General features: G+C 36.3%; 1 protein-coding gene across 7 annotated transcripts in view; it reads right to left on the bottom strand.

Moving 5' to 3' along the window:
* The window catches only part of CLIP1 (CAP-Gly domain containing linker protein 1), an 80,685-nt gene that overhangs the window by 32,648 nt on the left and 21,389 nt on the right, over positions 1-26,648 (bottom strand). For 3 of the 7 annotated variants that reach the window (XM_085311639.1, XM_085311644.1, XM_085311640.1), the window contains exons 4-10: positions 15,894-16,018; positions 14,576-14,792; positions 11,349-11,546; positions 10,854-10,957; positions 8,706-8,766; positions 7,505-7,537; positions 3,194-3,298 (exon numbers count right to left, since the gene is read on the bottom strand). In XM_085311639.1, the coding sequence (XP_085167765.1) occupies positions 3,194-3,298; positions 7,505-7,537; positions 8,706-8,766; positions 10,854-10,957; positions 11,349-11,546; positions 14,576-14,792; positions 15,894-16,018 (843 nt within the window). The remainder of the gene's footprint in view (positions 1-3,193; positions 3,299-7,504; positions 7,538-8,705; positions 8,767-10,853; positions 10,958-11,348; positions 11,547-14,575; positions 14,793-15,893; positions 16,019-26,648) is intronic. The other 4 variants (XM_085311641.1, XM_085311645.1, XM_085311642.1 and 1 more) reach the window with 3 other exon arrangements.

Genomic DNA, 26,648 nt, shown 5'->3' with positions numbered 1-26,648 from the left:
CTTTAAGGATGGAATTTATTTAAATAGCTTTTCTGAAGTTATTTAGAAATAATGACTTGTTAAGCAAAAGCTTACACTTATGTATATTGCCAATGTTCAATAAAATGCTTCTCAGAAGCATTTTAATGCAGACTGGAAGAAAAAAAAAAAAAAGGAGAACTTCAGGTTTTCATTTGTTGAAATAATTGCTACCAAATTCATCTCATGTTAGCTATGAGACTGCCTGAGAAAATGCAAGCGCATTTTCAGCCCACAAACTCTGCGAAAATCCTTCTATAGATGCTCCATTGTTGTCTCTGTAAAAGAGTCCTCATTATCAAAGATTTTCACCAACTGTTAAAGAAATTTATGGTATACAAAACCTATATGAATATGCCACAATTGTTTCTAATTAGAAAGTCACTGTTTCAGCCTCCTTATTTTATCAACATCCTGAAAAAAGATATTACTTACCTGCAATTGCTCTTTAAAATGTATTTCTTATAGAGTACTTTCTTGGTTTTACAGTATTCATCCCTACGCTGCCTTCAAAAACTGCTACTTGCATGTTGGTGTGAATATATATTTGTTTTCAAGAAGGCCATCAACTGGGTGTACTATGATACATATTCAAAGTTTTTCCCTGACGTAGCCCAAAAGAGCTAACATTCTTCAGCTCCCTAATTAAGTGGCTGGAATAGACAAGAAAATGTAGAAAGTCTTATCTAGAGTGAGCAGTGGATAATTTCATCGTTGTTGTGCAGTAACAAAACAAGCAATATTTTGCACGAATATGTAAGTAACTGAGTATAATACTATTGGCTGTATAACTACCAAGTGTTAGCTGACAATAGCTACAATAGAAACGAGGTAAGCGTACAAAACTCTTACCCTCTCTCAAAGGAATGTGTACTTTGGAAAAAAGGGAAAATGGTAAAACATTTTATGATCCTTCAGAAAAAAAGCTGATTCACAAGCAGAGAATTATAGCATTTATTTCAGCTGAATCCTGTGCTTTATAAGTCTTAAAAATTTGTGACAACCTTCTGCTTTGTTTGGAAAAGATAACATTAACTCTTTTCTTCTAAAACAAAGAAATGATATAGTAACTAGAGGAAATTTGCACCTTGTAATGCAAAAGAGTTGTCAATTTGAGAAAAAGGCAGAATAACATTCATAGCTTCACTATATCAAGTGATCTTAAGAGATTTACATTATAAAATAAACCACTAATTTTTGTGTGGTACATTTCCATTGCATTGCTTCACGTTAAAAACTTGTGAGATTCGTTGTCTCTAGAAGCAGATTTACAGGTTTTCAGTAAACATTCTGACATTCAAGCTTGAAGGCTGCAGAATTAGTTATCTATTATATTATCTATTATTGGATGCTTCCTGACTCTGGTTATCATATTCCATATACCAGGAACAATCAACAACAGCATCTTAAGGTAATAGGGATGCATGCTTACGCACGAAGAATTTAGGACAAAGAGCACTTACAAACAATCACCTTCCATTAGCTACAACCTAAATTGCCTTTACATAACTGGGACCTGACAGAAGGAAATGCAGTTATTAGTTTGTGGTACAATATAACCCCAAAAATTATTACAATCATTTAGTTGATCCTGTCAAAATGTCCAGAAATACCAAGAAAATGGTACATTCAGCATATATGATTATTAGTAAATTCAAACTAGAGCTGAAAACGTTTTCCTAGAGCTGAAAGTTCTTTCCTCCCATTTAAACAGTTTGGCTGGATGTCAACAGTATGACCCACATTTGTCTGAGTAATTTGCTTATGCAGAACAAAGCTCTCTTATTTGCACAATTAACAATCATTCTCTTCTCCCAAAATCAGAGACTCCATAACAGCATTAGAATTCCCAAAAATAGGCCCTCAGCTGTGGGACTGTAAGTAAATGAAATTTCCTTACCACATAATACAAGCATTTCAATATTGTATTTCAAATGTAACACAGCTGTAAAAGATGTTAAAAGAAAGCATCTTTTACTATTCTTTTACTGTTTTGTTTCATCATCTTCAATATACAGGACAAGCATGAACCAGGATGTCCTTTTTTGACCCTTTTTTCTAGTTTCATACAGCTAAGAAAGTACTGCAGTACTTTGATTTTAGGAGCAACAGCAAGGACCTGTCTAGTAAGACACCCCAAGCCAAAATTAACTCTCTAGAGAATTCTTACAAGGGAAAAAACAAGTGATGATACACCAGCTAGTCAGCAGTCAGCTGACTAATGGGTCAAGGTTATAAAGAGAAGCCTGCTCTGAATGAACTTCACAGAAGCCACGAAGAGTAAGTTAAGAGGATTAAGCAACAGTACTTCAGATATTACCTACAATCTTAAACGTTTTTGTTTTTTTCATTCTTCTTGGATCTTCACTTTCAAAGAAACAGATACATAATACATTATTACAGCACATTGGTCTTTGCTGAAAGACTTGCAAATGTTGAAACACTAAAGTCAACCAAATCAGTCCCATGGGCTTTGTTTCAAATAAAGCTGAACAGCTAGCACCTTTCTAGCAAGAACAATCTTTATCAATCTCTAGAAAGGTGCTAAAACTCTTAGAAATGAGCATCTGCTGAACCTCTGTCTTTGGACAAAATCTCTTGGAATTTTTTGCCAAGGCTGCTGTATTACTAATGGTACTGGGATCCCCTTGAAAAGATCATGTCATGAGTGGCAAAAACAAGAACTAGAAAGTCACGGGAAACCACGGTTCAGCAAAGCAAGTAATACAGCCACTTCTTAGGAGCTCAGAAACCAAACACAGCCCTGAAACACTAAAGTTGTGTTAAAAACAGATATCTGCATAAAGATGTGGATCATTCTTCCTGATATAATGAACCTTGCTACTTCTAAACCTTGCTGTGAACTCCTTTACATCACCTCACAGTCCCATTTGCTACTTTTCACCTGTAGTCAAGTGTTACTTTTGCATTTTGAAGTCATCTTACCTGAATTCTTCTGAAGAAATCCATATACATATACATACACACAGACACATTCTACTGAAGCTCAAGATAAATGCTAATTTTGGAAGTGTTTCAGCTACATTGATAGCATGCACTGATCACTGCAGAAGCAAGGAGTTCTTTTGGCATGTTTTATACCCAGCAGACAGTGTCATCAGAAATCCTCCAAAACACAAACGAGTCTTGTTATTTAAATAGTGAAAACCATTACCCTAGTGTCTTCTAACTCCCTCTGGAGTTTGTCAGCTTTGGTCTTTTCAAAGAGCAGGCTCTGTTCAAGCTCCTTAATGCGGGCATGCTCCAGTTTGGTCTGCGTCTGTTAGTAAAAAGGGAAAGGAAGAGAACACAACGGTGCCACCATCACATGCCAGCACAAGAGGAGGTAGCCACATGCAGGCCGTGCTGCCAGAATCTTCTACCAATGATGAGCAGAGAAGATGCAGTGGATAAAATGAACAGGGAAATGCTATGGATGGATGAGAAAGATGGACTGAAAGTGTAAATTGACTGACAGGAAAAAAATAAAATTCCACAAACAAGAAATATGAACAAAAAAGTTTCATGCAGCCAAGTAGAAGTTATTTATCAGTACACGAAGTTTTCAGCACAAATTAGAATAGTTATGGAAAAAAATATATACATCTGTTCTAAAAGGATGATTTGTCCCTTTTCTTGTCATCCCATTAATGCTTTTTTTCCTCTATAAAATGGGCTTGTATTTTTAAATGATTTAATTATGAACTAGGGATGAAAATTCACCATCGAAGCTCGTGTGATGACTTACAACCAGTTTTTTACAATAGCAGTTGTATCTCAAGTCTCAGCCATAAAAAACCTTTGGCCACACCCTGGGAACATCAAGGTTCAGTTGTCTTTGGGATACGAATTATCTGAACAGAAATAAAGAACCTGATTACCTAGAACTGCAGATCCCTCCTAACTGTTCCCCCTCCTCCTCCAGAATGGAAGAAAGCAACAAGTGAGATTCTCCAAAGGCAGGCAAACAAGTGAATCAGTCTGGTTGCTCTATAATTACTGAAGTCTAAGTACATTGAACAAAGTGTGGAAGTAAATTTTAAGATCTTTGCAATTCTAAGAGGCATTGTTTTCCTAAGGAGAAGTAGGAAGCACACAAAACTAAGTAACCAGATACCTTCTGTCTTTTGCTTAAAATAAAAAGGGGGTAGAATTTTTAGCAAGAATGCAGAGTATCAGCAAGCTTGATATCCAGGCTCCCAGATACTCCCAGAGGCCTGCAAGACAGCTTGAAGTTTGAGAGATGGAGGAAAAGTCTAGCAGTTAGTTCAAATCTGACTAGCACCTCTACGGAGGGAAAAGAAAATCAGAAGAAAAGAAAAAGACAAGAAGAGAAGAGAGAAGAGAAGAAAAAAAAAAGGGAATATAGAGTGTTAAGAACTAGGTCCCACACTTATTTATAAAATGCAAAGATCTGAATACTCTATCAATCTGAACAGGTCAATGCAATTTAAAAGTAATCATACAAATTAAAAGGATTATGGAAGTCTATTGTTGTTTCACAATGTGTTTTCCAGAAAGGGTAGCTTTTCAGGGCTTACCCACATCAAGAATAAGAGATCTCCAGAAAGAGAATGAAGTTCTGGCTGGTTAGGCTGAAACGTGTTTTTTAGCCCAAGAAGTTGCATGCATCTCTCTTGATGGAAGTTCTTCAACAGTTTACCTATAGCCATTACTTTACCACAGAACAGAGTAAAATGTTAGAAAAGCTCAGAACCCAATGAATTATTCTTAATAGGAGAGAGTCCTGCAACCTGAAAAGCTACCCACTGAGCACTAGATTGAAAGAATCCAAAAGGATGGAAGATGCATGAATGATACCAGAGCCACAAAGCTGCCAAGCTCACAGTGTAGCAGTGTGCACAGCCAGCAGGACACTGCTGCTTCTCTGATCTTTGTAATAGGATAGTTTGAAGTCCCTGCAGAACTGTTATTTATAAATGAGTGAAGAGTTGATTAGGACTGCCTACAAATCAGCCAAAGCAGTTAAAAGATATTACATAGTCTCTGCAGTGCAAGTGAGATGAGGATGAGTCTCCTGTTTTGCTTCAGGCTTGTTTTTCTCCAATTACAGTATTCCATTCTGATGGCATCAAGTTATCTTCTTTCCCAGAAAAGCATGCAGACATCTGGTACTGTTCCAGAGGTGCTTTTTTTTGTTGTTTTTTTGTTTTTTTAACTAATATCGCTTTTGCTGAAACAGCTGGCTGTTTTCACTATGCCATTATTAGATCTAAAATCCATAATCATTAAAACTTGCTTCTTAGGTTGATTCAATTTTTGAAATCCATGGCAGATGTTTCTCTATCCGTGAAAGACCTTCAGAGCATATTGGTGGGGGACTATCAGAACTTGGGCTATTATATTTTATACCTCAAGCAGCCTTTGACAACTGAACTAAATACTCTTATGGAAATAAAATTTTTAAACATTAGTGGTTTTTTAAAAAGTAGGTATAATTCAGTCCCTTCTCTCGGACTGGTTAGTATTACTTCCAGTCCACCAAAGATTCTAAATCATAGAAGCGTTCTTAGGATTTTTGAATAGTCATACCTTCCTCACTGCATTTTCTGAAAAGGATCTATTAAAACCCAACAAACCCAAAACCTGACACCCACAGAATTCTTCTATCACTTTGCAAAATATCCTAAGATTTTCTATACTACATAAACTACAAAACACTATTGATCTTTAATTTTACAGATACTGCCTTAATAATGCAAAAAAATAGAAATATCAGCACTAATTACTGGTATCTTACAATCCCATCTACTATGCACTGCAAATAAAAACAAATTCTACCAAAATGGAAATAGAAGCTAAAAGAAAACCTCCAGAGATTATGATCTTAGCTGGTCAAAGGAGATGGGGCAATTATCCTTTAAATAAGTCTGATTTCTAAGGGACAGGCTCCCGTTCCCATGATGTAAATTCACCACAAAATCCTGAATCACTCAACCTTCTTTCCTGATCATCTAAAGAGAAATGTCTAAAAGATAAGCTCTTCTCTGAGGAAATCCAGAGCACAATAAATCAATGAGAGTAGAGTAATAAAAAGATGAAGAAGAGAATTTGATTGTAAATTTCAACAGAAAAGAAAAATAGAAAAACAACAGGGAAGCAGCTTCCCTTTCCCTAAAGCATCACAGTTAGGTGAAGAGTGATAGGGAAATGGGACAAGTCTTACATTGGAAGGACGCCTAAAGGATTCCATTCAATCCAAACATCAGAGAGCAGTCATCAACCACTTTCAGCATTTGTGTATTCTAGCTACTCTTTCACTTCAAAATAAATGTACAGTTTAAGATCTTCATCTATAGGTCAATCTGTGAAACTGTGCTGAAGCCACAAATGCTGATAATCAGTTCTAGGATAAGGGCGAAAAGACCTTCAGTCCCTTCATGCTGAGATAATCACAGAACGTGACAGAGATTATGAAACATTAGTTTTGAAACCAAGTGATCACCCACTTCTCTTCTTTAGAGAGTGAAGATGTCCATTTACGGAAAAAATAGAATAGGAAAATCAGGAGTAGAGATAGGATTAAACAAGGAGTGCACAAAACAAGAGAAAGGAAGGGCACATGCAGATTTACTTCTAACACACCGTGAGCCTGATTTGGAAGAATAGAGGAGACCCAGATCGCTGAAGTAGCTTCGCAAAAGGAACACCTAAGAATGCACAGCAGGAAACCAGTTTTAGTCTTGAGAATTTCCTATCTTGGCTGGGGATGCAGCAGGGGAGGCAGCTTGTGAAAAATTTTCCTGAATCCAATCAAAAAGAGAGGGCTTTTGAATTCTACTTATTCTGAAGTACGGAAACGACAGGGCTGTTTTAATTTCTTGTAAAGTAATTCCTATTAACCAGTAACATATATTTTTCCTACATAATTCAGAGAGAAGCTACCTTAAGATACAGTAAAAAACAAGACAGTTTGGCCCACTAACTCTTAAGGCTTTTAAAAAAWTATCTCTCCACTTAGCATTTGGTGGCAAAACAGAAAAAAAAGAAAAAAATAAGGAGATGTGGGGAACATTCTAATTTTTATTATTATTTCTTTTAATTCAGAAAAATTAATCAGCTAACTGCAAACTGCATCTTTTGAACAGCAGTGGGAGCTCATAGGAAAGCATGCAGGATTTTGGGAGGAAAGCAAACTAAAATCCTACATTTAAACGAAAGACTTCGATAAAGTCATTTTCTATAAGCTCCTATACCCTTCAATTAGTTGCAAAGTTTTTGACACTAAAGAATCCTTATGATGATACATTTGCCCTCTCTTCAGTTAATGGAGATTACAACGTTTAGTCATTACACACATTGTTTTTGATAAATGTTGTAATTGCTCTGAAAGCAACATGCACACAAATACTAGATAGAGTCAATGTTTCAATAACAGATTATGCAGTTAGTGAATAAGTATAAGCATTTTCTGTACACAATCTGTTAACATGGGATGTCTCTGCACATTTAAGTGCCCTCTTACATTTTCTGGATCTTCCGAAATCTGCCTCTTTTGCTATCAGTAAAATTAAAAAACAAAAACAAAAATATTTCACCTGCATACTTAGTACTATCATTGCAACACAAACAACAGGACATATTTCATTATATCGAACTCAGTTYGAACTCTTAAATTATGCAGCTTGACAAACCAGAGTCTTTAAGATGGTTTGCCATAACTATTGACTAATTTAACAAAAAAAATAAAGAACTAAAACTTGCAAGACTAAACAATAGAAGGAGCATTCTATGAAGAGTCTAGATAGGTATTTTTAAATGAATGGAAGACTAAAATAAAAGAAATGTTATATGAAATGAATCATTCTCATAAGGCTAGCACTTCCAGTCATTAAGGGTTCACAAGTCAGTTAAATTTGTATCCTATGCTGTGCAAAAGCTCTAGGATTTTTTTCAGATTCAATAAAAACAGAAAAGAACAACTAAAAAGTATCTTACTTTTTAGCTTTAAATTTGGTATGAAAACTGGCAACGTTCAAAGAGTCAAGAGTAATTCTTCATTAAATGCATTTTCTAATCTCTATAATAGCATATTGCATTTTAGTCCAACATTATAGCTAGACAAACAGTAGGAAGATAAAAATAAATTGCAAACACTAATTACTGTTTAGATTTTGTGTAAAATTTAACTCATGACAAAGCACTTTGTTAATCAGTTTTCCCTAGGGAAAACACAGAGATTATTCAAAAAAACTAATCCAAGACAAATGGGACTAGTGTTCAATATTCACTTCAAAGACACAAATAATTAATTGCCAGTCTTATATTTTCAAAATGATTTTTTGTGTTTGATTACTTTTAAGTAATTTCAGAAACATTAGTAAGATATAATACAAAACAAAACAAAATAGCAAAAAGTAGATTTTTACTATGAATCAAATTAATTACTCTAAAAAACCACAGTCATTCCACGGTAGAACCCTTGCTAAAGGGTGTAACTGAATTAAAGGTGCACTCCTGGTTAGTTAACTGGAGGACTGCAGAATTGTGAATTGCTTTCATGTGTTTTGCATACTTCTGAACCAGTATTGCATCTATTCATCATTTCTATTGCATCTATTAATCATTCCTGCCTCTTTCTTCCAGAGAAGAGTACACTTAATCTGAACAGATTGCATTTCAATGTCCTATTAAATGTGTTGTTTACCAAGCTGGAGATATTTTACCTCTAGGTCTCCTTTGGTAATGGATTCTTCTTCTACTCGGAACTGAAGGTCTTCAACTTTCCTGTAGGGATAATTAATTAAAATTCAGACACCTTTGAAAGCAAATGTTTTTAAGCTCACTTTTCAGTGGAAATTAGAACTACAGTGATATCGTTCTGATTATTTCAACAAACTGCCTGAAGCATTAAGAAAGGAGAAATCTCTTGCACAAAATAAACCACTAAGACAGGCATCGTTCTTTCTGCAGCTCTGTAAAGAAAGTATTTTGTTGTGTTTTCTGATGAGTTTTCTCATGAGTAGAAGAAAATCTTAAATCATCATTTCTCTCCTTCCTTCACTGTTTTGTGTGTCCTCGAAAGCAGTGACCTAAACGAACAGCTTGATCTAATATTTGGTGTATTCTACCATTCAGCCAAGAAACGGGCAGAAAGTTAGAAAATACAGAAAAAAAAACCTAGGAGCATTCTGGTACTGTTCTGGTCAACTTGCATCAAAGCTCCTGCAGAGACAAATATGTGTTAGCTGTCAGAATGAATGCCAAGATGCAGAATGGGGATGTATGCAAGAACACACATACAGCTTGCCCTGCCCCTCCAGGAGTTTTAGAATGACCAGCTAGAAGTGAGAAGCTAATAACTGATATAAAATAATTGATTTTCCTTCCCTCCTCTGCCTCTGGTATGCCTCAGCAAAGAAGGTTGTTAAGAGCCAGATTTTCTCCTTTTCCCTTTGTTCCTTTCAGCACAGTAAGATGTGGCAAAAGGAGGAGAGTGGCATGCCCTCTTTCTTGGCAGTTACACACACTGCTCTTGTCTGGGCTTGGGCTGATAGAAGTAGAGATGACTGCAACAAGGTCAGTGTATCAAAGGGAATTACAAGTGATGGATGTCTAAAAGATAAAGGAAAATAAATTTGTCTCATCATAATACTGCAAGTGGTYCTCATCCCCACACTTTGGGAAACAGAGGATTAAAGATTATTTGACTTCAAGTTACTGCTGAGACAGTACTGAATACATGACAGATCATTTACAATAAGTCATCCTAGAGTGGTTATGAGGAAKGAGAAATACTACACTGCTGAAGCTATGAAATATTTCCCTAGCTGTAAAATGTCACTTGGGTTAATGGGTAGCAGGCATACGCAGTGACACCGTTACATTGCCTAGCAACACACTGAAGGTGAGCTCAAGGCCAGAGGACTGCAGTAAAGCAGACCCCCACTGACCTGGCATTCAGTGAAAATAGGTTCATGGCCAGGCAAACGCAGGTGCTGTTTTTTTTTTTTTTTTTCATTTATTTTTAAGCATTCCATTATTTCATAGAATATACACAATAATTCTAGACCTAACATCTACTGTTCTGAAAATTTAGTTAATGGGCCCCACAAAAAGGGAGCACACAAATTGCAAAGGAATTGCCCAACGCTTAACATTGCATCTCCTCACCTAGAATTTCAAATTTTAAGGAGGACTTTCAGAGAGGCGAACACCTTCCTGATTTCAGGGAAGCACATAAGCCTACAGTGCAGACTCACAACGGGTTCCCAAATAGACATCTGCTTTTTAAAAGCATTCCAAATCCATTAAGACAATTACTTTGCCAGATTATTTCCTCACCTAACTGTACATACCTATTTGTTAATCTCAGTTCCTTTCCTCAAACTGTTAAAAATGGCAATTAGAAAACACATTAAAGGATTTGTTTTTTTTTTTTTCCTGTAAGAGACAGACCCTGCCTAGAAGCACGCGACTGATGGCAATAAATAATTCACAAGAGATGTAAGGTGTAAATTTCTATTCCAGCACTCTTAGGAAATGTAATTATCAAAACCTTCACTTTGAAGTGGGAGATGAGTGTTTCAAGAACTTAAAGCACAACCTGTGAACTTGATAAAAATAGGAACAAAACCCTTGGCAATAGAGGGCAATACTAAAAGGAATGCATTGCATTGCATAAAATTCAGCTATAAACAATAGTTGCAGTCTCTAATCAGTCTCCACCTGGACTGTTTCTTGAGCAGTGCCATCTGTCAAGTCTAAARGGGGACATTCAGTCACAAGAGATCTCAAAATACTAATTTTCTCTTCATTTTAATAAAAGTTTTATTCTTAACAGAGGGACTCAAATGAAGATATTTTAGGGTCACCTTTTCTCTTCCTCAAGCTGATTGAGAAGCTCCACTTTCTCCCTATCAGCAGCCTCCACCATAGCTCGTAGCTGGTCCATTTTTGCTTCCATCTCCAGTACGTGCTAATTGGCAGTAACAAGAACAAAATATGGTAAGCAGGTAAGTTAGACAAAACATACATTCAATTCAAGTTATATAGCTGTATCTCAGTAATCATGATTTGGTGAAGTTGTAGTCCAGTGGACAGGAATATTACCATATTCAGATCTGCATATAGTAGAAAACTATCACTTACTGAGATGTAGAGAAGTTCAATCAAAATTAGCTAAATGAAATAGAATTGCTATCTTATCAAACCAAAGCCTCTAYGAGGAGTAGCTCATAGGTATGGACTATTTCAGTTTCAGAACACCATTTCTTACTCTCAAACCCTTTCAATAAGGCAACACAATTTTGGGAAATAAGTCCATTGTTTTATAGCTTCTATTTCAAGAAAAGCAACACCACTCTTACCCGATCATGTCCATCTCGAACAAGTGCTAATTCCTGCTCTATTTCCCCTACGTGACTGGTTGCTTTAGCAACTTCTGCCCTCTCCAAGTCCCTTTCAGCCAGGAGCTGCTCAATGTGTTGCTGCTTCTCCTTCAATGCCTCCTGCAGGGCTGTAGTACCAGAAATTTTTCTTGCGTACCGGGAAGACGTTTCTGTCAACTTTAGAAAGTAAACACGTTAAAAATTGTTCTGTGTCAGGTGAAAGCCAGGGATGCCTCCAGGTTCTACAAACACTCAGTTAGTAAAGCAAATGATTTCTGTAACCTACTGTACCCTCTCCTTTACATTTTTAATAAAAGAAAAATATTTTCAGGCTTTTATATTTAAATTATATCATTTTCTAGAAGTTAACGATGAACATACCTGGACAGTAAGATTGTTTCAGGGTAATCAGCAAGTGGTATGTAGGAGACAGAAGCATCCAAGTGAAAACAAAAGTCTGGCCTCAGTTTAAGGTGGGTGCTGTAGACTCACATGAAGGCTAACTTGTTAGGTTTCTAAGCACCTTTTTGTGCAAGATATAAAGGTATCCTTATAGAAGTTAAGAACATCATCCTCCCTCTATTTACGAAGTCATAATCTTAGGTCATCAGCAACGGTATAACATTCCCAAAGCTCTGGAAAAGCTTTTGGAAGTCCAAATGGCATTTTGTGCCTCTACTCTGGGAAGAAAGTGTTCAGGAGCAAAGGTGCTTACCTTGCCTTAAAAAGCCAGCCTTACAGCTAATGTAATCCTAAAACATTTTGTAGTAGTACAACTGTTATACGATTAAAACACGTAACACTTAAAATTAGATTAATTCCAGAAAAAACTTCTGAAGGATTAAATTTAAGAGTATAGATATAAATGAATGAATCTGGAAAACTATAGCTAAAATGAACCTTAAGGTTTTTCTTGACCTTGCATGATCTCTGCTCCATTGAATGGAACCAGTGTCAGTGAAAATTCAGCATGGCCCTGTCTTCTACTTCCTCAAGACTTTTTGAGCTAGAAGGGAAAGTGAATAAACTGAAATTACATCATAAAAGTGAACAAGAACTGAACTAAAAAAAACTGATACAGTTTATAAAAACTGACCTTAGCGGCTCGGAAATCTGAATTGAACAACATCTTATTTAAAATCTTATTTAAGACAAAAACTCATATGCAAAGACTTGTTCTTTTGTTACATTAACCTTTAGCTCCATCCAATTGTATTGCCCAAGATGCTTCTTCTATGATCTTTTCAGAGATTGAAACATTGAAGAGTAGTTGCCATACACAGCAGGGAATGCCAACACCCAGTAACACTGACCATAGAGCATGACATGGACATAGTTTTCCTGTCATCACAAAAACACCCCTTTTCACTATGACTCCTACAGAATCAGTATTTCTAATGTGCCTACTCAAAGCCTTGAATGGCAAGTCTATAATCCATTAGAAATATTTTATCAAATGACTCAAAAGGTATGAGACAGAATAAGTTTACCTTCTAATATAATGAAGCTTTCACTGATATTTAGATTAGTTGTTTCTTACCTTCTCAATTTCCAGAACATGTGAGAAACTACCTCAAGCACAACTATTATTTTTTAACAGGTCTAGCTTCTCTAATGCAGCTTGGCTTTACTTCTGATTTCAAAAGAAATCCAAAAGAAATCAGAGCAATAAAAATCTGCTGTGTCAAAATTTGATTTCAGGACATCCTGTTTCTTCAGTAGGTTAACTTTTGAAGAAAGAAAGTGTCAAAATTATTCTCACAATTCTTTTACTTGAATAGGAACCAAAGACTCATGTTGTCTAAAAACAGAGCAGGAAGGAAGCTAAAATTTTAATTTCAGAAATAATGGATCACAGAAACACTATATTTTATGGCTCAAAACATCCAAATGYCCTGGGACATAACACAAAGGCAAAATAAGCAAATATGTTGCAGACATTTACAGTGTAAAACTATGCAGTCTTATTGCTGAGAGTATCATAGTATACTAGTGCTTCATAGAGTCTGCCAGCCCCATGAACTCTGCTGCAAGAAGGCGTTTACTTACTCTGAAGCAGTACTAAAACCATGCACCGATTACAAACCAGGGGGCACTGTGCAGCCAGGAGTGTAATTTACAGCACAGATTAAGTAATAAAGTCTCTCCTTTTGTGCCAAATGAAGATCCCATATGCTTGTTGCAATAGCGTATTAACCCTGTTTTCCTGACCAGCTCAACCTCTGTTCACTTGTAATCTGCTTCAGTTTTGAAAGACTATAAGTCACTTCTCTGTCCTGCACCTGCTGGTCAGTGGAACAGTATGCTAGCTTACCAGTTTCAGTTCAGTGGGAGCTAAAGTGATCTCATTCCAACTATATGTAATCATGTACTCTAGTTTCAAAAAAGAAAAAAAAAAAAAACTAGTGTGACTATGGAAAAAAAATATTTCTATGCTTATAATTGCCATGAAAGGGAGACTTTTTTTTTTCCTCAACTTGTCTTTCCCAGAAGACTTCCATTTCACTGCATGTGACCCAAGACTAGGACATCTATGTAGCAGAGCAACTTCAAAAGAATCCAGAGTAAGTGTATTAGGCAGAATTAGTACAATGTTAAAATTCCTCTGAGCACTGTACTATGCAACAACTAGTCTTTATGAATTCATAATATTAAAACCAAATCTAAAGAAAAAGAAAGAGGCTTCTTGTCAGCAAAGACTTGAGAATTGCTACTTCTGTATTTCTCAGCTGACTCATCTCCTTAGTAATAAAAGAAAGACTTTTGCATTTTAACAATTTGAAACTTTTGGCGCAGTAAAACTCAGTTTTGGTCTCTGGAAGCTTTGGTGGATACCAATTCCTAAAACACAAACCCCATAATACAGAGGCGGTGCTAGAAACAAACAAACAACATAGATTCCAATCAGAAAACATTGATGCCTTTTCATTTTGTTGGCATCACAAGCCTCTTTCTTATTGTAATAACTCAAGTTAGTCTGAATTAACTGTGTAAGTCCAAGTATTCAAATATTGAGCTACATTTCAGGGCTAGCTAAGATTTCCTTCTTTTATGCATGCTTTGAGTGGGGAAAAAAAAAAGCACAATTAGACGTGTATTGTACCCGAGATCTGCTCTGTTCTCAATTTATGCAAGTAAACCACAGGCAAGTGCCACGTGGATTCCTGCTTAGGCATGTAAAGCATGCAATAGAAAAAGAAGCTTACTAGTCCTGTACGGCTTGGCTTGCTGCTTACTGAAGATGCCACAGAACTGAGAGAGCTCAGGGAAGATGCACTTGGACTACGTTTCAGGGCTGATGGAGTTGCAATCACTTTTCGCACAGTTGTCTTTGCTTTAGCTGGTGTAGTTGAGGGGAATCCAATCTTCGTAACTTTGTGGACTGGAGCAAACAAACCGTACTTTGGCTGACACTGAAAATATCTTAAAAAAAAAAAAAGACACAGATATGAGCACTGAATTAACTTTATCTTTTCATACACATGATCTCACGAAACTTCACAAAGAATTCCAGATCAGTAGTCTAAAAGTATCAAAGTACAAGGTACAGCTAGTGACAACATAATATATATTTGGCTGCCTAACTTTTTTTTTTTTGAATAATAGATTTTGGGGGAAGGTGGGCTTTATTTTGAGAAGCTACAACAGCACTAATACAGCAGAGTTCAGAAATTTAACATGGAGAAAACTCTTGATCTAGAGATATCCAAGTTCTTTGTTTCCTAAAAGTTTCATTCAGATTCAAAATTTAACCTGCATATCCTTCAACACATTCTGCTGAGCTGGCCATTATAAATGTGACAGCAGAGATTTAAAAATAAAATCAGATTTTATTTAAAATCAAATACTTATATATTTGATTATATATGTTATATACAAATATATATAGACACACACACATACAAATTGCATACAGTTGATTGCACAAAGCAGATAGATTTGGTTATACATAAACAAAGCTGCTTAAAATTTCAAATTGTGACTACCTATGTTAAGGCATAATTCTTGTAGAAAATGTTTTTCATGAGTTGAAGACCACAGTTTATACCAAACACGAAGGAAACATGCAAATATTAACTTGTGATGTGATTTAATGCTTTCTAAATGTGACTTACTGGAATAAGCATCTATACTATTCCTACTGTTTATGATAGAGTAAATGTTGCCGTAAGTACCATCAGCTCCTGCAATACAGAAAATTTTCCCCTAAGTTTTGAGAAACCAGGTAGAAGTTTAAAAAGCAGGAAGTTGTATTTTCCACTACTACCTTATGAATCAAACACACATGGAAGTAGGAGAGATCAATTAATACCAGGAACGTGAACTTGAAGCAGACTTTCAGAGACATGTAGGTGTCATAAAATTCAAATCACTGTTTAAAGACTTCCTCCTCACCCCCACCAAGACAGACAGTCAGGTTTACAGTCTAACTACTCTTTTTTATATAAAAACTTTCACAATTAAAAAAGCAAAACAAAAAGATTCAAAATCTTTAAGCTGGCTGTTATCTGATGATTTACTAACCTTGTTCCAGCAACGGCTCCATCATTCTTTCCCAGAGGTTCATCCAGCTCTACTCCACACCACTCTCCTTTAGCAAAGTCAGTTTCTCCCAGGAAACGAACAACTCCAGCTTTTGTTCCACCAACCTGAAGCAACAAGATGTAACAGTTTTTAATTYCATTTCCAAATGAATACAAAATCAAGTGTAAAAAGTATTCAGTATAATCACAATCACAAAGCACRTTAATGCCCTAATCATTTTTTATTTCAAGTTGTATGTTCTGCTATCTCTAAATCTTGTTTTAACATCTTGAACAGGTTTTCACGACAAAATTATTTACAGGACAAAAAGAAAAAAACTAGTCACTTCCCTAGCATTTAGTTCTCTTTGATTTGGCATACAGGACATGTTTGCCATGACTAAAGGTCACAGCTCTCTTAGGGTTACTTTGTAAATCTGTAAGATTAAAAACATCTGCCAAGACTCAGTATAAAGTGTACCAAATGCAAAAGATTGGAGTTACAGGTAGAAATAGATTTCTAAGAATTGCTTATTTCTCATCCTAATTTTATAGGAAAAGGTAAAATAAATGGGGGGGGAAGAAGTTTTCCATATTTTCTCTAAAGGATAATTCAGATAAACCACATACTCTACCTCTCTTGCTTCCAAAAATTTATATAAAATATAATGCATTGCATCTACACATGCTTGAATTTTCAGGGAGAAAAACCATTTTTTTTCATCTTTTCTTCACACTTTTTGCACTCCTAAATGGAAGGTTAGGAATGATCTGCTTTTAAATTTATTAATGCTTTTTACAGCCATTGTGATCACTTTCCTCTTGCTCGCAATGTCTGCAATGATAGCTCTTCATAACTACCAGGGGAGAGAGGAATTAAATTAAATGAAGAAGCAAAAAGTGTTCGGTGTAGCTGGTAGTTGCCAAGAGAAGCCCCAAGCCAGAACTGCAGGATTCTTGCAGGTCAGGATGACAATATGGTGTGCCCAATTTGTGTAAAAAATCTTTTCAGCCTGCATCTAGCATTAAGAACTTCTAATGTGGCAAATATTAATCAAAACTACCTCTTCAAGAGGTTACCTGGATTCACCATGGAACACCTGTTTTTTTTTTTTTTTTTTTTTTTTTTTTTTTTAAACTTTGTACTTTACAGCACGTTATGCAATGAGGAATATATTTTGTAGCCTAGACAGAAAGCTTAGATGCAACCTGCTAGCACAAACACTGTCATTTTCCTTTTCATGTACTTTAAAGTAYATTAGGATTTTTATACAACTCTTAACATTACACATTCTATTTTTTTTTTGGGGGGGGGGGACTTCCTAGGATAACTACAGAACAAGAAGATTCTTGTACCATGAACTAAGGTGCATGTTTACAGTACACTGGATAATTCAACTTAATACACTTGAGAGGTGCTCACACAAGAGGTTAACAGTGAGGAATATAGAAACGGAGTACATTATCTTGCACGAAAGCACTAAGTGTGCCCAGAGTACTGAGCTGGTGCACAGAAGCTGCCATTCTGAATTTGTGCTGTAGCTTTTGGTAAGCAACTTCACAGATCAGACAGCTCTGTTAGCAATTCAAGGCTTCAACTGATGAGAAAAATTTCCTAATCCACAGGCTCAAAACCTCAGAAACACAGGGAAGAACAATTAACCCTTTTTTTGTATTACTCAAATGAGAATAGCCAATAGAGACATTTTCATCCATATTTAGAAAGCCAGTTCTGGTTTCCTCTCTCATTAGAGGCAGCCCTCAAACAGTTTTTTCATCTGCAGACCACCTTTACATCTTGCTTTAGGTGGTTCTGTAGCAAATTATTCTTCTTCATGGAATAAAAAGACAAAAAGTTTACAGTTATGACTCAGCTTAAAATAGCAACTGGTAGAATGTTTGGTATTCAGTGTTCCAGGCAGAGAATAGGAACTTCCCCTTTCTTAAAAAAAATAAACAAGAGTACTGTCTTGTGAGAAAGAGGGGGAAAACAAGGCAGAAAAACACCCTCAACCAACCGAGTTATATGGAACCCAAAGCTCCTCTATGGTACAGTGGTGAAGAGGGAAAAATATAACATCGTTTGTGAACCGTATTTCCTGGGAACAACTATCCCTGAGTCCACACTGGTCTCCCTCATACATATCGGACTTTTTCTAGATGATAAATATTACGTACAAACATCAAAATAAAATYGAATGAGCAGTATGAAAGAAAAACATGTACATGTGCTTGTCTTTATGGGTATATACACATATACACATACGTATTARTCCACGTCAGGTCTTCCAAACTGTTTCTCTTCACTTTCTAGCTTGGTTGCTTTTCCTCTGCCCGCTCCACCCCCCTTTCATTTTTTTAAATAAATGTGGAAGGCATCTTTATGTGAAAAGAAAGACTGGTTAGTTCTATGTAGAACTGTTTACTATTCAATTCTGTRCTGTCTGCCCGAATAAACAGAGTTAAAAATCAAAGGAGGCTGTAAAAAACCCATTAAAGAAACCAGGCAGGAAAGCTAAAACAATAGCCTAGATAAGGAGCATCCCCTCGAAGACAGCAGTGCAGGGTGCACTTCCAGAGGGATTCCTCAGCTCCTCTAACAGAGCTGCTTTGCTAGGTCAAGGAGTTTTGTCCACAATTCTGTGGAGGTTTTTTTTGGCTGTTTAAACAATATAAGTCAGTTTAAAGAAGAGAGAGGAGGGGAGGAAGAAGGGAGGGGGAAAGATTTTCCATATAAAGGTAAGCAAGATAAATCTAGCCAAAGCATGTCAGTGAAGAAAGGTTAACTGGATGTGATGACTCTCTGAGAGGCAGGAAAAACTGCTGCAAGCTATTTCCTCCAACTTAAACTGTAAATAAGCCAGAACTATCGGAGCTCTGGTAAAATGCAGGTTAGTCTGGAGTGCATTACACATGTTCCTTTTTGTTTCATACTTTAGCCCTGCTCACTTTCCATATACAGGTAAAAGAATGTGTGGCATTTATTCTGAAGAAATCACACTGAAATGACTATCAAGGAGACACGGTTTGGAAGAAAAGCTTTGGCAGCGTCATCCCCATTGGACCTGCAACAGCAATCACAGTGGATCTGCACGGGACTGCAACCCCAGGCCTGGCGAGAGTGAGCAAACAGAGGGATTCATACACCAAGAACAGACGGGGGACGCGCAATACGAGATCCCAGGAGAAACGGCAGTGTGTCTAGTCTTGTAACCATGGCACCAGGCTTATTTTAAAACAAGATGCAATAAAGAATGCCAAAGAACTTTTATTTTTTTCCAAATCTAGTCAAGCTTCTTTGAAGAGCCAGTTATTGAATTTCTAGCCATCTGCAAATATTGAAAGATGCATTTTTACCAGTAAGAGGAATTTGTGTACACCGTGACAGTAAAGCGCTCATTACATGGATGCAGCTATATATGCATTTTTTCTCAGTTCTAAGCAAAGGCCTTCTAAATCTCCAGTTTTACAGACAGGGTCAACATCGATCTCTAAAGTTTGAATCTACTGAAGACTTCCAGTCACTCAGAGCTCTGCCTAAAACGGTATATATTTCTCCAGTTGCAATTAAGTACTCAGCACATAACACCATACCTACTTTGATTTCCTTGACAGGATAATGTGAGGCGCTACCGTACAACACAGTACRATATCCATGCATAGATATCATTGCTCTATCTGTGCATAAAAGTTGTTCTGCATACAGACCGACACATAGTGCTCTAAAGGGAAAAAGAGACTGATTAAGCCAACACAAAATTTTATATTCTAATATGAAAAAAGTGTATTTACATGAATTAAGTAATAGAAACTGCTGCAGAATGCCAGCAAAATTGTAAAAAATATATAACTAATTGTACTTGCCTGCAGACCTACTTCCTAGTAGGGCATGAAAAAATAAAAAAGCCTTGTTCAGTTTTTAAAAGCTACATGGGAAAAATAGGGCATCATTACCATGAAGACAGTTTTCCATGACCTTCATTCATGTTAAGACAGGTTACTAAATAGAGCACAGAAAAGAACTGCCAATTTTTTTTTAGTCAATTATCACACAGTATATTCCAGTTAACAATATAAAACAATAATATGCCAGAGTATCTAAGTTAGGCTATTGGGCATTGTGAGGTACAGAAATTTATTTGAAATTCGGCTAGTGTTATGTCATTCACATGGGAAAAGTGATAAAATTTATCAAATTCTAACGAAGCTTACCTGAACCTACTGCAATGTAAAATAAAGTACTAAAACAGGTTTGCAAACCTGAAGCAATCACACATTTCAAACACTACTTGATGAAAGTACAGCGGTATGAGCAAGTCAAGCAGCGTGAGAACCTCTAGAGAGCTGCCTTTCCAAAGATAAGCAGGAGTAGGAAACAAAAACAAAACAAAACAAAACAACAACAAAGTGTAATCCAGAAAAAAAGAGATGGTCTAAAAGGTCAGATTGCTGTTTAAACAATGTTTGTCAAAAAATTCAAATCTCTGAAAAATCCACTGTCTGAAACTCGTTCAGTAAAACAGTATCAGATACTCAGACACTGGGGGCAAAAAAACCTGACCACTTTCCCTGCTGTGATCATCCTTTTCAGTCTTCACTAGAGAGGTCAGAAGAGCGGAGTTAAAAACGAAGAACAACTGCTCTGGTTTATCTTTCGCCTGATCACTGTAATTGATGGTGCACTTTGAAAAGCATTGCTTGGATGTTTCTCTGCTTGTGACAGAGACTGGGAATCTCCAGAACCAAACTATAGCACTCATAATATGCAGCACTTGGGAAGGGGAAAAAAGAAAAAAAACAAAAACAACACACACATCTAGAGGAAAATAAAAACACAAACCACCTCTATATTACATATTTATATATATATGAACTAGGATCTACTAAACAGAATTTTCATTCTTTTTCTCAATATATGCCATTTCTAGTTGGCAAAACCAGTTGCAGCTAATAGATTTTTTCACTGATTCAAAGCCAGCAGGAACCATTAGTTCTGGGTCTCCTGTATTTGACAGGACATTACAATTCACCCAGTTATAACTCTAACGAACCCAGCAACTGAGCTCAGCTGTCTCTACACTTTTAGATCAGAGCTGATATCCATCAGAWAGTATACTTCCATTGGCAGCTTGTTTTCATGATTAATCATCCCATTGTTATAAATACATTAAAGTTTTAAACAAAACAAATTTGACTTTGGCTTCTAGCCATGGACTCGCATTATGCTTTTATTTAGAAGACTACAGAGTTCTTCAGCAACTGGTATTTAGCATGTAGAAGAGTATGTACATGTTTTAAGCAAGTCACCCCTTAATCTTCACCTTCATAAATTAAGAGGATTGACTTCAATTCATTGCACAATATTTTCTTCAGCTTGAGTCATTTTAAAACTGTATTCTCAATTTTATCTAGTGTTTCCAACATGCTTTTCAAAAAAGCAAGGTTGTAACTATATGCAGTATTTGAGTACTGACCAAAAAGCATCAGAGTGCTTCACGGAAAAAACACACTAGTGAAACAGATACAACACCTCCCAGCCTTTTGGGATGGCTGAGAGAGGAAGGGAAGAACAGAAGTGCCATCAATTGCCTGGTTCCTAAATATATTAACAGGAGTAAAGCACAATACTAATTTTGAAGTTATACTGTCATACAATATTCAAAATTATTAAAAAGACCAAGTATCTTCTGAGTTGTCTTCATTAATTTAATAGCTTCAAGGGAGGAAGTAAAATTTAAGAACCATCTGCTTTAACAACACGATCATGTTTCAATTTGTCAACATCTGTTTTCCCGGTCAGTTTTTGCCCTTTTTTCCTGCCTGATATGAGACAAGCTAGCTTCTGCTTTTCCAGGTCATCCCATTTCCTTTCAGAAATACCTGCTTAACATTAGCACTCTTCTAATCACGCCTTGATCAGGTGTTCAGATTATCTACTAAACTTAAAACTTGTCTCTGTAATTTAGATTTTTCAATCTAGAAGCTTTGTAAATAGCAGGATTGATGATGTCGGTTTTCCTGTGGCACTAGATATTATGGTTGAGTGACTTTGCTGTTTACGAACGCAACACTGTCCACAGCTATTTCCACTGATGAGAATAGTGTTTAGACAAGATCTTACTCACGCGGATTCTCTGGTGTGCAGAAGTCTGCAAATTCACACTGCACCCTCCCCAAAACATGTGCTATAGATTCTCTGCCTTCTATTTGGCTACCTGTTTTCATGGAACTTCTAAAAAAAATCTTTAAAACACTACTCCTCTGTTAAATTTTATTATTACACAATTCTCTACTTCCAGAAGAAATCAAATGAGTAATTAAAAATAATCTGTTATTGAAGATTCTCCACATGTGAGATAACACAGAAATAATTCAAATGTTGCAAACTTAAGATCCTCAAGTCATTCATCACAAAGGAAACCATATGAAGAACTGACAGTACCTCCATACTGCAAAAGCCATACATGAACTTGCTACCACTAAAAAAACAAAAGTGAAGACTCAAATAAGTAAATAAGTTGTTCTTTTGTCCATCCTGTGTCAAAACAAGCAAGTACAGCATGTTCCTGAACTTCACATCCCTTGGGAAGGTGGGGGGGAGGCAGAGAATCCACGCATATACACACAAAAAATCAAATTTGCATGGACAAGCTATTAACAAAGGGTGTGAAAAATCAACTATTATTGCCCTTATATCACAATAACTCATACATAATTTTAAGTTAAACAAGGAGCCGCCAAAACGGAATGACTCGCAGTTAGGCACAACCAACACCTTCCTGCACTGATAAGATGAATTTAACATCTTATCTATCTGTAAACAAAAAAGTACAGGAAATTTGTCCTGAAAAATGTTTAAAATGTAAGACTAAAAAAGCTGCACAAAGAAAATCACCAAGATCAGCAAATTATGGACAAAGTCTTTGGATACTCTCTAGAGTGTCTTTCAGCTGTATTTTAGTATGTATTTTGCATACTGTGGCAATCACTTCACCAGCTAATTTACATCATACTCTACAATATCTAATTGTCTAAATATACGTACGTAAATGTAAGAATCATTTTTATCCTTGGGTTAACATGACAAAGCCATCAAAATACTTTACAGTCAACTCAGCTTAAGGATGAGGCAGAAGTATGATTGAGCAGTTAAGCCGAGCGACACATTTGCAATTACAACAAATGAGGCTCAGGAGGGGTCAGCCAGAGCAGAGCACACACCAACCCCGAGTACTCAACCTCCGTATCTTTCTTCCTTTTCAATTCCTCATCTACATTGTGGCAAGTCATTTTTGTACTGCTTTACGTGTAACAAGGCCCATGAATTTATGCTTTTCAGCAGTTAAATACTGACTATTTAGGTTTTTAAGAGACTAAAAATTTGGAACTGTATTTTCTTTTTGGAATGTTATAGAAGCTAGAAAAAGGAAGGTTTACAACAAAAATACTATATTGACGATGCAGGATTATTTCTAAAGGGAGAAATTTCTCTTTACACTTGAAATATTTTTTCCCTTGTTGCTGTTAAGAGTCCTGGAATTTAATCAGTTCATAGCCTTACGTCATGTTCACTTGAAGATAGGGTTACATGGGTGGAAACAAATCTGACAATAATCTCCTATCAGTCTCTGCCTATTACATCACTAAAGAACCTAGTAAGGAACTCACTTGCAAGAAATAACTTAGAGTGAGCAGTATAAAATAGATACTGTGAGAGGAAATTGAACATTACTCACACATAAAGAACAGTTTTATAGAAAGGCCACATCAGCAGATGCTTGTAAATCTAGTTTGTAATGTTTTGTGAACATATGGATGGAGGCCCAAGTTGCAGCTTTACAGCTCAGCTCCAGCAGCACCAGAATTGGCAGACCATAAAGAAGCTGTAACTGGTTAAAAGAATGAAAGCACTTTAATCCCTTGAGAAGGTTAAGACCCGTTAGGTTGATAAGATTTTTTTGAATATAGCATCTGTTCCCTCCAGGAAGAAGCCTAACATACTCTCAGAACAGCTTCAACCCTTGACAGGTGCAATGTTTGTCACTTAAGGCAGGTTTCCCCCCTTTTATTTCAACATGATCTCCTAATGGTAAAAATAAAACATAATAAAAACAAACAAAAAAGCAATTTGTGTTGGGCTCTGGAGAAATCATGAGTGGTTCCAATGCCAGGGCAAACATTTTCTCTGGCTGCAGCTCAGACAAACAGGAAATAGGAACTGGTTTAACCTGAAAGAAATTTGTTTCTTAGCTTAGTTTTCTGCCAGACCAGTTCYTTCCCAATCTGGCTTACTACATGGCCACAACAACACTTCCACTGGCACATGAAGGGAGAAGGAAGAGGAGAGGATGGGATCATCTTTTTCGTGAAAATTCTTATTTATACTAGCTTTAAAAAGGTCAGCAAAATGCAGTTTCATTTTCATTCTGCAGATCAGCTACAGCTCTGTTAATGACCTTGTGCTCTTTATCATTAATCCATTAAAAGAAGTGAAGGAAGTACCCAGTGAAGGAAGAGCATATTTCCCTATYAGCAGTTCCTACTTCACAGCAATCCCCAAAGATGAGACCAAGTTGCCCAGAGTTAAAGTTCTCTCTCTGCATATACCAACGAAATCATATCCAGATCCTGAACACACTTTAGATGTTAAGAACTGAAATTACGATTAAGTCAGAGCTATCTGAACTACCCTTTGCATTAATCATTTTTGCTTTGTTTTGGCTGACTTCAGTAGGAGCTGTACATCAGTGCAACAAGTATGAAAAGATAACTAATGAATTACATATCAAATGCTACCATTCTTTTAAATATGTAACTAACCTTCCTATCGTTTTCAACATTTACACATACTAGTATGAAGTTTCTCCAAATACTTGTTACTGAAAATTACTGCTCAGYTCTAAGTCCACAAGGCTATTAAGTATAGGACTCGCTGAATTTGGCTTAAATAAACCAGGACCTAAGGAAGTCAGACTTCTTATCAGAGATTTCCCAGACAGCAGAAGGCTTGCCTATTGTTTTAACTTAATTGCCTTTGAGGAAGAATAAACTACAGAAATCTAAAGGACCTCTCCTCCTGCCATGGACCATTTATTTTGCAGTACAATATATCAGTTTGTGTATTTACTTCACTTTTGGTTTGATTTGCTTTTGATTTTTTTTTGATTCCTCCAGAAATTCAAGTAAGATAAGTTCTAGCTAAATGAGGCTACTTGAATTTCCCCATCACCGCTGTATTTCCCTTCCTGACACTACTGTCTGCAAGCAACTATTTTTCTACTGCTTTCATCTCAATTTAATGACTCTGAATCTGTCATCTTCAAATAAGTAAGTGAAAAAAAACATGGCCAATTGTTGCAGCAAAACTGCTGTGGATATCTTTCTGCAAAAATCCACAGGAATACAACTCTGCAGGCACACCCCATACCCTGAAGCACTATCTGCCTGTTCTGTTACTGAGGAAACTTTATATGTAGGGTATCTTGGAAAAAGAGTTTTTACACCCATTGAAAAAAAAAGAAAATAAAAGAAAAACACATATTCCAATGCAAAGCTTTGCCTCTTTTGCATCTTTTCATCTCTGCTTTTATTGCATTGTTCAGTATGACTTTAATATAAGAGCTTCTAAGCAGGCTTCCACTGAATGAACGTATAGGTAACAACTTCACAGTTCTACCTGGTTCTTGCAGTGGCATTTCTCTAACTAGCCCTGTATCTGAACAAGTGCCTGAAACACTTAGTTTGCACATCATCACTATTTTTCTTAATGGTATCTGAAGAAAGAAAAAATTATTTAGGGCTCCTTTCCCTATCCAAAGGCAAAGCAGTTTCCCCATAGAAGTTTGGGGGAACACCACACATGGCACGAGGCTGCATTAGGTAATCCTAACCGAGTGCACGATAGGCCAGTGAAACAACAGAGATCAAAAGAAGAAGAAAATAAGATTACATTTTCTATCCATACAGAACACTACACTCTGTGCACTATATAGATGATTAAAGCTTTCATTTCTCCAAGAGTTCTTTGCAAATACAGCCTTTAATCAAATTATCTCATCCCACCACCACTGGCTATAAACACTTGATGCAGTAGTTTATTGTGATAGACTGTAGAAGCAAGTGTGAAGAGTTCACAATTTCTTATAAGTGGAATTAATGTTGTGATGCAGAACTTTTCATATAGAGGAACAGTAGTAACATTTCAGTAGGAATTGAAGAATATTACAATAAAATCTAGCTGATGGGAAATACCAATTTGTCAAGCCTGAAAGGATTTGAACCCATTATTTCAGATTCAACAAACTTTAGTCAAATTTGCATATATCTAATGCAGAAAGAAGATGAGATAAGATGTGAATTGCTAGCTGCATTTTTTCTAGCATTTAAATATTTGTCAAAATGGCTTCTTGTTTCTTGATAGCCCCGATTTTGGGGGAAGGGAGGATATAGCTGTAAGAGCTTGTTTTCCCCTTTTTTGCTGGCGATATCATCTAAAACCAGACAGTTGCCAACAAGATGTCTGAACAGTCAATTTAAGATAACTCATATTAAACGCATTTTAAAAATCAAATAAAAGTTACAGGAAACAAATTAACATATTGAAAAGCAGTAACACTCTACACCTTAAAATTATTTAGAAAGATGAGAGTTGAGCCACATCTGAAGTCCATTCTAGAATCTAATCTGATAAGCTGAATCTTACCTATCCATGAATTTGCCCTTGAGCACATATTTTTCTACAGAAGCATCTTCACAA

Source organism: Rhea americana, unplaced genomic scaffold (assembly GCF_003343005.1).
Source record: "Rhea americana isolate MKP2758 unplaced genomic scaffold, rheAme1 scaffold_346, whole genome shotgun sequence".
NCBI classification, from domain to species: domain Eukaryota; kingdom Metazoa; phylum Chordata; class Aves; order Rheiformes; family Rheidae; genus Rhea; species Rhea americana.
The sequence above is the reverse complement of the archived record's forward strand: the minus strand, read 5'-3'. Positions and strand labels throughout refer to the sequence as shown.